Raw genomic sequence first — 13,976 nt, 5'->3', positions numbered from 1 at the left:
AAATACTTAACATTTCGACAAATAAAAAGATAGATTTGATGTAAAACCAATGAGACTACTCCCACGGTCATATTTTAAACTTTTTTAGTAGATTGTACAGCAATATTATCGTCTTTCGCGCTAATTTTCGAAAAAATTATGAAATCAAATTTGGGCCTCCTGTGGTTTCCGAGAAATCACGGAAACCGGAAGCAATGTTATTTTTCTAATTTTAAGTTATTGAATTTGGGTTAATTCCCTATTTAAAATTCATGCGTAATTTCCAAGAATTCCAGATGTACAAGGACTATCATAAAGTTTTAGATTTGGTTGTTTGGGCTTAGTTTGCGTGGGATTGCGATCGTAGGAGTTTAAAGCGAAAGCTGCGAGCATAAACCGTGAACATGGAACAAGGAATTCGGGACCTTTTGAAAGAACACTACCAAGATATGATGAGAGATATTACAGAACCTCATATTCTTGCTAATGGCATCAGTGTTTTAACGCCCGTCGATTTAGAGAGAATAGAAGCTGAAACGCGAGAGAGAGGAGCGAGTACAGGTGTATTTGAACTCCTGAACAGGCTACAAAAGCGAGGTCCACAGGCTTTTCCGCAACTGATTGAAGCACTAAGAAAATCGAAATACGATGAGATAGCGAATAAACTGGCAAGAATAGCTGAATCCCGGAAGCTTTACCGAAATAGATGCAATAGACAAACAGGTAATTAGATTAAACTAAAAAAACTAACCGAAGTTTGAAGCATTTTGTTGTTGTTGTTTGGTTTTTGGTAAGCTTATATAAACAATCTGTAAAATCGAATTAAACTATCGTTTTATCTGGTCAAAAAAGAATGGATTACAGAAGGTTGTTGGATATATCTGACTGAACAACTTAAACAAGGAAGTATCCTCCCTCTTAGCTTGTCGTAAAACTTACAAGCGGAGATTCTTGGAAATGTACCAGTGCATGCAGGAAGACATGTATCACTATTGCAAGCTTCCTAGGCTGCGTTCATAATGTATGGCAGAGGGGGGGGGGGGGGGGGGGGCAGGTGAAAATTTGGAATGTCCAGAATAGTTCTTAACACCCCCCTTAAAGTAATGCAAAAAAATACGATCGCCCCGAAGCAAGGTTTAATTGTAGCTTCTTCCAACAATTGTGCATCCCCCCCCATTTTTCTGATAAAAGTTTGCCCTTCCCCTTTTTCCTACCAAAATTTTCCCAATCCCCCCTCAAGTTCAACTGCCAACCCCCCCCCCCCCCCCTCTGCCATACATTATGAACGCAGCCCTAGAGAGTGTACTTTCTTGTTGAAAAGCCATTGATAAAAGGGTTCTAGATCTTTGCATCTGATTACTGGGAAAAAATGAAAAGTGACAATCATAAATTAGGGACAGCTATGTTTTTCAAAAGCTTTTATGAAACTCTGTCAAGAGTTTACAGCACTTTTGATAATTTTGCAACCTACCGACTCAAGACGTCTGGCATTTTGGCTTCCATCAATCAAATTTAAAATGGGCCCTTTCCAACCCACCCCAACCCCCTCGCGTTCAAGTGATGAGTTAATATTTTGCTTGTTTTTTAAGTAATATATGCATTACTTAATTATAAGGTAATAACACTGAAGTAGTTGCAAGAGGACCATGGGCAGGTCCAAAGCCTCCTCAAACTGAGAGATCCTTGTCTTATCCAGTGCAGCAACAAACATCTCTCAACCATCAAGATTCTACAGAAGAGTTGCATGCTTCTCGATCAACTCCAGTGTTAACTCACATTAATATACCAAGACCAGAAGATTTGGCACAGCATGAAGAAAAACCCCAACAACTAAAGTACAAGGGAAAAGGTTAGATAATTAAAGCAGTACTGATAGATACTCAGTTATCACTCCATGCTACAAAAATAAGAGATTGTGCTAGCTGGCACTAGTAATAGCCATTGCAGGTACCCCCGCTCAGTTGGGACAGACCTATAGCATAGTATGACTCTTCTCTTGAAATCTACAGGAACTCCAATAGGTGGGCGTACTGTTTACATTTCCAAAAATCAACTTTTGAGTCATAAACGATTGGACTTAAGAAATATAAGAAAGTCATAACTGTTGATAATATTTATCAATTTGAGAGCAGTAGCTTCATTAGTTCAGGAAGTTGCTAAATTTTCCAGTAGATGTAGGTTGGTTGGCAACATCTTGCCAACCAACATGCATTTGCTGTAAAATTTCACAACGTTAACTTAAAAACCATCAAGAGATTTGTCCTCAAATTCTCAGATATCTTCCAAAGCGATAGAATCTTGCCACTTTTGACATTTAATTGTTTGTTTATTGCTTGAATTTCCAAGAATTTCATGTTCTTGATCAAAACAAATTATGTCATCATATGCCCACCTAAAGTAATTTAGATTTTGGAAAGAACAATTAAGTTGCAAAGGGCTGTAGTGGAGTTATATACTTGAAATGGAACCATGAGGTAGCCCCTCTCCTAACCCCTTTGCTCTAATGAGACACAACTTGCAATAGTTTTTGAGAACTGATGTTTTTTTTTTTCATATAACATTTTAGACACTTTACTGAAAGACATTCCTTCTAGTCTTAAAGACAAAGTAGTGAACATGCTAAGTGTTGAGGATGCTTTGGGCAAAGACTGGAAAGGAATAGCAGGTGCACTTCAGCTAACAGCCGAAGAGCAGGGACAAATAAAGTCTTGTTCTAAAATAAGTCCCATGGAAGAATTGTTTAATCAAATGCTTCACAAGGGCTACTGTGTCGTTGATCTCATCAAAATGTTGAAGAAAATTTACAGATTTGATGTTATTGGAGAAATTAGTAAAGCTGGTTATTATTCTCAAGATCTGGAAGAAGGTGAAGGTCAATTTTCTTTTAATGAATTTTTTTATTACTTGTCATTTATATCCTCTTAATCAAAATGCTTTGCTCAGCTGGCAGCAGTGTACTATTGCCTACATCTTCAAGCCACCACCTCTCTAATAATGATTATAATTTTAGCTTATAAATATATACATACATATATATATGTATTATTAATTATATATATAGCCATTCTGAGGATGAGGGGAAAACTGAGTCGACTTGCATTGGCATTTAGCAATGCAATTTTGGGCTGTTTTAAGGAACAAAATAGACAACAACTTATAAATATGACCCCTATACTAAAACAGCCCCCTGTATTATTGCGAACTTGACCTAGTTTTTCCCTCAATTTGCAAATGGCTTATAGGAGAGCCTAGCTTAAATTAAAATGTTGGAAATAAACAGGGATCCAAAAAATTGAGTATATACTAATTATAATGGGCGGGTTGCAAAATAAATATACCTTATAAATTTACCTTTACCCCCTACCATCCGATAAATAATGAATAGTCCTGACCTAATTACAATTATTTAATTTAGGTGTGAAATCTCCTACACAAGGTGCTGATGATTTAGCAGCAAAAAAATTGGATAAGGGGCTGCCACTACCTAAACAAGTATCAGAAGACTCTTCAATGGAGGAAGAGAAGACAGATGCTGTCAGTCCGACTGCAATAAGTCCACTCTCACCAACTGACTTTACAATGGAGCAAAAGGAGAGAAAAGGTTTCAGTCCAACTGCAAGTCCACTTTCTCCAACTGACTTTACGATGGAGGAAAAGAAGAGAGATGATATCAGTCCAACTGCAAGTCCACTTTCGCCAACCAGATCAGACAATTCTACAGTGAAAGAACTGGATAAGAAGAAAGTAGAGAAGGGAGGAGATGTTAGATGTCTTACCCAAGGCCTGCCCTTGCCAACTAAAGTACCAGTGTTTGGTTCTGATGATAACACAAAGCAAGAATTGGATATGAAAAAAGGAAGTTCTATTGCAGGTCAATCTTCAGAAAATGAAGATGCAGAGTTTGGTTCTGATAAGAAAGGAGATGTAAGCAATTGTGCTGAGAGTTTCCCCTCGCCAACCCAAGTGTCAGAGTTTAATTCTTTGGATGAAAAGCTAGACGAGAAAAAAGAAGCTCATTTTTCACAAGAAATAGAAAATGCTAAGAAGGAAGAGCAAGATCAGAGTGAACCACTTACTGACATGACACCCTTTGAAGAAGAAGTTTTCTTTCCAGGTATTCAAGTGGTTATCAAACAACACTTCCATGACTAACCCACCTTTTTCTTTGGGCCCTAGGACAAACTTTTCTTCCTTGATATTGAATTCCTACCTTCAATTATTCTGACTGTAAACATATGCATTTGAAAAAGTAGTTAAGTCATGTATAGACATGGAAGACTGATTTAAACTAGGGGTTTTTAAGTTGGATCCATGAAAGAGGTTTACAAAGAAAATGGTGAATGCATTGGGTGGAAAGGAGTTTGGCTGATGGCCAACACCCCTTCCTTACCTTTAAATAAGAATGATAAAAGGGAAAAATTAAAACAGTAAGCTATATTTTAACTGCCTAGGAGAAAGCCATCCCTCTCCCCCCTTCCCACTCCCTCACCAGCTGGACCAAGGACAAAAGGTTTTGTCCTGGCTCTGCCACTGTTTTGGTGATAGGGTTAAGGGAGTTGAGTGTTTTAAGAGCTGTGAGTTGAAAGTTGTGTATAGAATATTTGAATGTAATGTAAGGAGTGTGTATGGAGGATACACGACCCCACAAGCTTCTAGCTTTAAATGCCTACCGACGGTGTATAAATACGACGGTGTATAAATTGATTTTATTTAAGGGTGCAGTTACCCCCTATCCCTGCCCCACCCCCACCCCCACCCCCCTCACCATAAAATTAACCCAGGTGGCAAAAAATGGGGAAGTGGAGAAGTAGAAGTAGAACATAGATCCATCCTGTAAAGATTAAATGGTATAGTACATCCTTCTTTGAAATGAATCCTACAGCTGTAATTTTTTGGGTTTATCTTTTAAAACAATACATATTATTTTTAATAGTTACATATAATATACAAATATAATAATATACATAAAATAATACATATTAAATTTAGTTATTTTTTCTTGACAGACACCCTTCAGTCCAAAGCAATTTTCATAACCTGTGAGAAATACAAAAAAATGAGTAATCTTCCCCATCTGAATAAAGAAACCAAGAAACTGTGTCGTGAACTGGAAGATGGTAATTGGGAAGGTAATTTTGACACTTGTCTCCTGTTCTCTTGAAGGATGTTGACCTAATCATTGTTCAAGGGGGGGAAATATTTAGCAGGAAATAAACTTTGCCACTGATTTTGGGAAAAGACCTCTTTAGCTTGGGAATAAAGCTTTCCTATTTCAGACCATGTGTCATTCCCTAGAGTATCACTTTGTGTTTAATGGTTGCGCATGAGAAGGCACTTAAATATGGATAGGACTTAAACAAAGAATCTTCCTCAAGAAAATGACATGTGGTCACAAGCTAAAGAGGCATATTGTCCTGCTTAGCCCAGTTCTCCATCCATCAGTTTTCTCATTTTTTTCCCTTCCACTGAGATCAGTATTTTTATAGTAATGAACCAAACTACAGGCAACCCTCCAATGCTTCACCTCCAATGAGACCACAAGCTAGGTTTCTGTGGTGTCATGTTAAAAGAAAATGTATATAAAAAAACCTTAATAAAATTGCCAAAAATATGTGAAATAAAGTAAAGAAATCTTAGCTGATCTTTAAAAAGTAGTATCTCTTTTCCCCTGTGTACTTAGATCTTGGACGAAAGAGAGAGACCACTTTTTAAAGGTCAGCTAAGATGTCTTTACTTTATTTCACATTTTAACGATTTTATTGAGCTTTTTATGTATAGCCATACATTTTCTTATAACATGACACCACAAAAAACCTAGCTTGGTTTACCTGTGATGAGACAGTCTTACTTTTGGCATAATTTTAAAGACATTAAGATAACTAAATTTTTAATGTAAGGTAATATGAAATGGGAAAACACTGTGTAAAAGGTTCTATAAGACCAAACTTTCAATGCACTGGCCTATTTGTACATTTGTAACGTGATTCGTATTTCTTTAGTGTTTCCGTTGAAAGACAATAACTCTGTAAAGATGAAAAGTGAATTGGACTTGAAGCTGCATAATCTCAGCAAAACCGATGTTTGCCTTGTCTACCTCGCTGGCCACACCTTACAAGTTAGTTTTTGCCAAGCCAACCACAGGCCGACCAATCAACTATTCCTGATCATTGTTGTATAATGCCATAAGCATCATACAACAATGAAGAAATAGAAAACGTGCGCGCGTGCTGTGTGAAATTATACAGCACGCGGGGGTTGGCTAACACGAGAGAAGTGTTAGAAGAAGCACGACGCGTAGCGGAATGACTCTCGACACTTCTCGAGTTTTCTGCCAATCCCTAAGTGCTCTATGACTGCACACAGCACACCAAGCAAGTTTTTTATTTCTTTCATAAAATACAATTTACAATAACCGTTATTTTAGATAGGAATGACCCAACTGAAAGTGCGAAAGCATGTTGTGTGCTCTCATCCAATCACAACGAGAGATTTATAACAGTTATTTTATGATATTATAGATTAATTATATGATATATATTATTATATATATCGGTCGGAAATTAATTTTTCCGAATTTAATTCCAAGGGCTTCTGCCCGGAATAACCTCGTTCCCAAGCACTATAACTTATCTATATTCTATATCTTCATGTATTTCAAAAGTGCCACGCGGTCCACATATTCTCTTCTATTATATTCATTATTTATTATGTATTATCTTATGTACTCTCCATGCAACTGCTATAAGCAAGAAAGCATTGATAAAATATTTTTCCCTGCAGATAAATGGAGAGAATTACTTGTTGCCGATAGACGTGGAGTCGAATTTAGCAGCAGCCGACATCGTGGATTCTTGCTTAAATATCAACAGTCTTGTAAACCAGCTGAGCAAAAAGGCATTGGTAAGTTTAAAGAATTCACTTTAAGTAATGTTTTAATTTTTTACCACGTTTTGAGGTCCACGATGCACTGAGGTATTGGCAGGCTATTGGGCCTCTTAATACTAAGCCAGTTTGGAATTGCTTCGTTTTCATCGTCTCAACACGAAGTAAATCCATGGGAAGCTCCCAATACTCTGTTCCATTGAAATGCGCGCATGATCATTGTATGGAATGCGCGCACAATAAGTGATTAAATTATTATTATTATTATTGAAGTCAGAGTTGAACGTTTTCCACGAAACCCACACTGACTCCCAATATTCTATCTTTGTAGATGGCGCTGATCATAGTAGATGGCGGACACTATAACCAAGAAAAGTTCGAGTGCCCTTTCGTCCTAACCGGTCTTACCTCGATCATTCCTCCTCCCAATACTGTCATTGCGTTTCCTTGTCAACCAGGTTACATAAGACCGAAAGAAGAGACGCTGTAAGTCACAAATAACGAATATTCTTCAGTATTGAGAAACATTTGCAGGAATTGATACATCTTTACCTTTTCAGTTCATACCTAAAAGTTCTCGTAGATATCATCAAGGAAAAGAAGCATCTTGCTCTGACTGACTTGTTTGAGTTGGTGCGAGACACACTGAAAGACTGCCAAAGTTTGCCGGTGGAATTTTCACTTTCATCGTCACTTCTGCCGATCTATTTGAATACTAACGAAGGTAACGTATACGTAATATGTCTAAAACTGATTGATACCAAGCAATAGCAGTTTTTAGTATTTCTACACAAGTGAATATATTACGTCTTATGCTGCTATGTTAACCTACAGGTGAAAATAGCGCGCGCGCTCACGCTCGTTTGTCGATTTGTGCCGCTTGCAGAGATACATAACATTTGAAAAACGTAACAAAACTCTCTCTCCGTTATTCATTAAATTCACTTGTGTTAAAAATTGTTAATTAGTATAGTTTTAGACTTGAATATAGAGTTTCTCGTGCTGTGATCTGTCGAGCGACCGGTGATTCTGAGACGATAATCACCGCTGGAGCAGTGGTTATGATACTCAAGTCTGAAATTATACTAAGACAATTATTTCCCTCAGGCTCAGTGATTATATATTCCACCGATAATCACTTCGCCTTCGGCGAATAATTGTTAATTATCATATGACCCGTACGGCCCTGCTCGCTCGCTCTAATAAAACCATTGGAAAAAGTCACGTGATGGGGGCCGGACGGGTTGACGCAAGCGGGCCGGAAAAACCCGTCCGGCCCTGCTCGAATCCGCGCGCTTTCTTTTCTTTAATTATTTTTATTTTCGTAAGGGTCATACGATAAAATGCTTATTGACTGAGTTAGGTCGGGCCGTACGGGAAAATATTTGGCTCTCGGTCATTTGCACGGACCTCGCTGCGCTCGGTCCGTACGACATGACCTCGAGCCAAATATTTTCCCGTACGGCCCGACCTAACTCAGTCAATAAGTACATATTATCGTATGACCCTCACGAAAATAAAAATAAAAATGTGACACAGGCTTTCACCAACTCACTGGAAGATACTCACTAACTCGCTCAGCTGGTAATGAGGGCGCGTGCCAAGCGTGAATGACTTTGACAAAGTCTACACGTGTGATATATATAGAGATTATCACATGTTAGGAGCTTGATATCATTTTTATTCACCAGTTTCCATATCATATCGTGAACGAGCGAGTCTGCGAGCGAGTGAGCGATATCATATGAAAAACGAGTGAATAAAAAAGATATCAAGCTCTTAACATGTATATTGCTTATTGTTTATTACACATTTAGTATTCGATAAAATGACGAATATGGGTGAAACTTAAACAAAGAAATCTTAAGGCACACGGACACACGGTGCATCATTGCGCGCAACATTGCAGGCAATGTTGCTGAAGTAGGATAGTTTTCTACTTTAGCAACGTTGCGTGCAACAAATTGCCATGGCTCGCAACATCAATTGCATGCAGCATTACGCGCAATGTTGCACCGTGTGTCCTTCGCTTTATTATCAAGAGAATGATACATGTTCTGAAATGGGAAAACATTACGCCGAAGCCGAAAAAGTCCATGCGTACGATTTGAAAATATAGTCTTCTAGTAATAGATTTACTTCGTTGTTTCAAAATTTAGTACCTTTCAAAATAAAAGCTTCAGCCGACTGATAAGACAGTCATGACGAACTTTAGGAATATCACTTGATTGTTACAATATATTTTCATATCTTCTATAGATGACGAAGGCATTACTATTTGGAAGCCTGATGAAAAGACTCCACGTCGTGCCATCGTGTTTTGTGACCATAGCTTACATAAGAAGACAGTGCTAACCAGCGCAGGACATTTGGAATCTGCGTTGAAACAACTTGACTGGCAAGGTATATACAATGATCTTAAAAGAAATGGCTAGAATCGATGGTTCTATATTTGAGAGACTGCAGTTTACTGGGAATGGAGTATTACTATTGACTTGAAGCTACTTGACTTTACTTGAGTTTATTTTGCACATACATTTACGAGCTTACATTTTAAATTACAAATTATTGATTGAAGGAGAAAAGAAAAATAACGAATAGAAATTACAAAGGTGGTTCAACTAAGTGTGAATGGTGGTTAAGAGAAGTTTAAACTTTCGAGCTAAATTACGATTTTTGTCGGCGATCACACATGCGATCAGGCAAGCAGTTGTCAGATATGGGAAATCAGTTTGTGCATGCAAGGCAAAATTCGGGATTTCCCTATTCTTAAGGGGCCTATCGACATGAAACCCAATGACAATGTTAATAGGGCCGGTACTAATAATAATACTGAATTTTTTCTACTCCTTAGTTCAGATGTGCGCCAACCTAAAACCCGAGCAAATCAAAATGAAAATTCGTCAATCATTAAAAAGACTGCAAGGCATGAACGTATTCATGCTGTACTTCATTGGCTACGTAACCAAGGTAACACAATTGAACCAATCGGAAAACGAGATAATACGTCATCCAGTTTTAACACCAAATCATTGAATGCAACAGTGATAAAAAAGGGGGAAAAGTCTATTTTTTCTTTGAGGGTTTTAGGCGTTGCGCAACCCTCAAGTGAAATGATTTAGTTGCAGATTTAGAATTTTGGTTGGGTGGTCACTCACTCCAGCAACAAATATCAATATCACTTTTAAAACAAAAATCCTGGCTTGGAAGTGGGGACACAGTCAACCTATAACTCCTTTATCTGTACAGCCAAGGCAAATAGACCCCCACTACCCCGACATCTTACAAAATGTCTATATACCCTCTGTTGTATTATGAATTTTGTTCTGACGTTATAAATATTGGACTAAATACACGATTACTCGTTGGCAGGATAAACACTCAATAGGCCAAGAAAACTACGAATTGAACATTTTTGCACATTCCCAGAAGCTGTCAATCCAGTGGGTAGTGAATATAATGACAGAGTACGTTACTGGGGTAAGAAAAGGATATTAGTAATAGTAATTAATCAAATACGATCAAAGTCATTAAATTTGTTAAATGTATTTTTAGCCGAAGATCCTTGTGGTCGATGATCCAAGTGTACCTGTCCGACATCCTCTCAGTACCATGACTCCTCTGCCACAGGAAGTCCTAACATGTCTGCCAAATGGAAACCGGGAAAGGTGAGTAGTAATATTTGAATAATGAGTCAAGTATTTAGTCTCCTCCTTAGCCGTCTTTAGTGTGTAGAGAGCCCGTGAGGATCTGGAACCGAAACTAATGGCGGCTGCGAACGAGCCTTTGACGTAATGCGCTTGCTATTTTTTCACGGCTCATGTAAAATAAATAAGTTTCCACGCCCTTTGATTAATCGTGTACAAGAGAAAATGAATATATATCCTCTTGTCGTGTAACATCATTAACATTATTAACCATGCAATGCCCCCGCACTCTTTGAAAGTTTTTTTTCCTACATAATACCCATGCAACACGCTAAATATTGATTCAGTCTGTGAGTTCGCCGTGCGCTGACTGGGTAATGGTTGTTTAAGGGTTTGGTGATAAAGTACTAGGTATAGGATAAAGCCACGGAAAAGTTTTTTTTTATTATTTTCTAATTTTCTTCCCTGTTTTCGTTCACAGGATCCGAGAAGAGGAAAATAGTTTTACACTCCTCTTTGCTCAAAACCTGAGTAAATCTCGTCAATACGCGCTCAAAACCGTCATAACAAATACCGCAAGAACTTGGAAATATCATCACGTAAATTCCTCGCTATTTTACGCTTAAAAAAATATGAGGTCAAGTCCCCTTCACCATAAAGTCGAATTATTTAGTATTTAAAAAACTGGTTGAAGTGATCGAAATTTTTAATATGTTTACCAAACCGTAATCAAGTAATTGACTGGGTAAAAATAGTTCGCGATGAAACAAAAAATCAAACAAAAACAAAAAAAAACAGCAAAAAAACAAAAACATACGAACAATTACAACTATAGAAATAATATCAATTAACCTCTATTACCTATTTTACCACAAATCGTTCGAATTTCTCGCACACGGATTGGCTCAGTACTATGATCGATTAGAGAACAGACAAATGAGCTGACGTTTAAAAAGACGTCGAAAAAATGCGTGTTAGTGATTTATTTTGTGGCAAAAAAACAAATCGAAGTCCATTATCTATGGTCTGTACCCTTATCGAACAAGAAGAAGCGTCAGCATATGATCCAAACTTTGCAGTGAAACCACTCGCTGCGCTCATAGTTCCACTTCAAGGAGTTTGGATCGTATGCTGATGCCATTCCATATTCAGAGTACAGACCATAAAAAGACCTCGATGTTTTAAATATCTACTGACAAACACGATTCGAATTAGACAGTAGGGCCAGGTTTGATAATAAGAGGATATTAATTTTCGTAACTTATACAGCACTTCACATCGTGGGAATGTTTAGGATTTTAGAAAGCACAGTTTTTATTGTACATTGTGAAATAACTTATTCACTCCATTTATATTAAATTTTTAGATGGGTTTATAATAGCATCATTAGTAACCAAGTAGATAAAGTATATTCACCGTTAGGCGTGGTTCAAAACTATTTAGAGGGGAGGGGTACGTGACACACTGAAGACCATGGGATCTTAGCTTTAAGCACCTCTGGCCTTTAGTATTTAGATTTTTTAATTGTCGTTTATATATTTTACAGCCAAAAGCAATGCCCATTAGCACATGATGATTGTATAGTTGTAATAAGACTAGAGAAAATTAATAAATATAAGCATCGTTTAAATCATTGAAAAGAAACCCTTTTGCATGCATGGATTGGTAGTTTGTCTGATGTGGTCGTCTAGCTACGTTACGAAAGTTACACAAAGTTACTCGGATTTTGCTCTCGTTCCATATCCGGGCCTCCTGACCGGTAAATAACCTTTATGTATGACACGGGATCCCATACTGTGTTCAGTAGAGCTTGTATTTTTCGACCTTTTTCATGAAATATAATCCAAATGAATTCGGTTGGTGTTAGTCTGTTTCTTTCATATTGTTTTTGAAAGGTAAGAATTTCTTTTTCTGGATTATAACTTTGTGGTTCCCTACGCAGCCGCTACTAGTGTCTTCACGCAAATTAATGTCTATTTTAAAATGAGGTCGAGGTAATAAGCTTCTCATATAGGTAATTCAGCGGCGGGGGCAAGGGGGTGGCCAGGGAGCGCTCTTCGTGACTACAAAAAGGCGGCTTTTTAGAATTTGTAAAAATAAAACGTAAAAGTAATGTCGTTTTTATTTTTTTTTATTTAGGTTTTTTTGTTTGTTTGTTTTTTGTTTGTTTGTTTTTGTTTTTGTATTTTGCTCGGCGCAGTAGTATAAAACAAAATGGCGGATTTCTTAATTTGGGCCTCCCCTTTCGGTAAAATCCTGTTAACGCCCCTGCTTAATATCGTCTAAAAGGACAATTTGTTTCTTAGAGTAGTTTTGTCCTTTCAACCGGTAGGATAGCATGCATAGGTTAATACCGTCTAGAAGGACAATCGCTTACTATCAATCACGTGACTTTTTGGAGTTGACTGGGGGGCAAATAAGCGGTTGACTGAGAGGGGCAACTGGCGAATGTTTAGTCAAAACATGTCAATATAAGTCCTCAAACTATTGTATTTGACTATTTCTACGACATGAAACCAGAAAACAAGAGATAAAAACAACCTCCAAGATTCTACAAGCCATAAAAAATATAGCTATTACCGGAAGTGACGTCTATTGATAACAACGATTCTTTTCTGAAAGTAGATTTGTCCATCCAGCCGGTAGGAAAACACAGGTTAACAGGGGTGTAGACAGAGGGGTGGCTAAGAAAACCCAGGCCGTCCCCCTTCGTGGTAACAAAATGGCGACTTTTTCAAATTCGTAAAAAGAAATCGTAAAAAGAAATGTCGTTTATTAATTGTTTTTCTTTCTGCGTTTAGGTGGCTTAAACAAAATGGCGGATTTTTCAATAAGGGCATCCCCTTTTGGAAAATCCTGGCTTTGCCCCGGTATAAATTGAACCTCCCAAAATATAACATGGGCATCCTGTGGTAGTGAAACATGTGTACCCATCATGCTTCAAGGTCTTTTTGAGAAGAAGGAACAAGATGGCAGGTTGAGTGTGAAGCTTCGAGGTGTGAACAGAAACTTCAACTAATACACGGTAAGAAATGCCTCAAAACTAGACCAAACTAGTTAGACATTAAGATTAGATTGAGGTTTTTTACCTGTATAAATTAATTTGAAGCTTTCTATAATTTCTATAATAATGGTCCAATAGACTAATTTCTCAAGGTTGTGTGCGCATCCAAATTTAAAGAACTTGACGGGCCACCATATCAGTGCAGGAGCTTTATAATGAGAATTATCATACATTTCTTTGAAATATGTTTCGATAAGAATTCATGAAATTGATTATTCTCCTATTTACTCAGGCCAGAGTCTAGATTTACCTTTTTGCCTATCTGTCATGCAACGTTTTGGAAATCACAGGTAGCCCAGCGATCAAGTGGTTTACTACAGGTAGCTCAAGAGCTGTCACATGATTTACCCGTTGAATTACCCAAAAGCCTTTTCTTATAATTACTTCGATGTCAAGTGACAGGA

At 37.6% G+C, this 13,976-nt stretch overlaps 1 protein-coding gene across 1 annotated transcript; it reads left to right on the top strand.

Moving 5' to 3' along the window:
* The first annotated feature begins 225 nt into the window (after positions 1-225).
* LOC116290055 (uncharacterized) lies at positions 226-12,364 on the top strand. The gene is made up of 14 exons (XM_031697035.2): positions 226-702; positions 1,595-1,828; positions 2,546-2,845; positions 3,395-4,093; positions 4,986-5,108; positions 5,979-6,094; positions 6,760-6,879; positions 7,193-7,347; positions 7,422-7,585; positions 9,121-9,264; positions 9,716-9,831; positions 10,234-10,341; positions 10,417-10,529; positions 10,990-12,364. Exons 1-14 carry the CDS (start codon positions 384-386, stop codon positions 11,132-11,134), a joined length of 2,856 nt encoding a protein of 951 aa, XP_031552895.2. The 5' UTR covers positions 226-383; the 3' UTR covers positions 11,135-12,364.
* Positions 12,365-13,976: the final 1,612 nt, after the last annotated feature.

This window comes from Actinia tenebrosa, unplaced genomic scaffold, assembly GCF_029948245.1.
Source record: "Actinia tenebrosa isolate PJP-AT-01 unplaced genomic scaffold, QUT_ActTen_1.0 PGA_scaffold1__47_contigs__length_23844297, whole genome shotgun sequence".
In the NCBI taxonomy this organism is placed as follows: domain Eukaryota; kingdom Metazoa; phylum Cnidaria; class Anthozoa; order Actiniaria; family Actiniidae; genus Actinia; species Actinia tenebrosa.
This window is presented reverse-complemented; position numbering and strand designations above follow the sequence as displayed.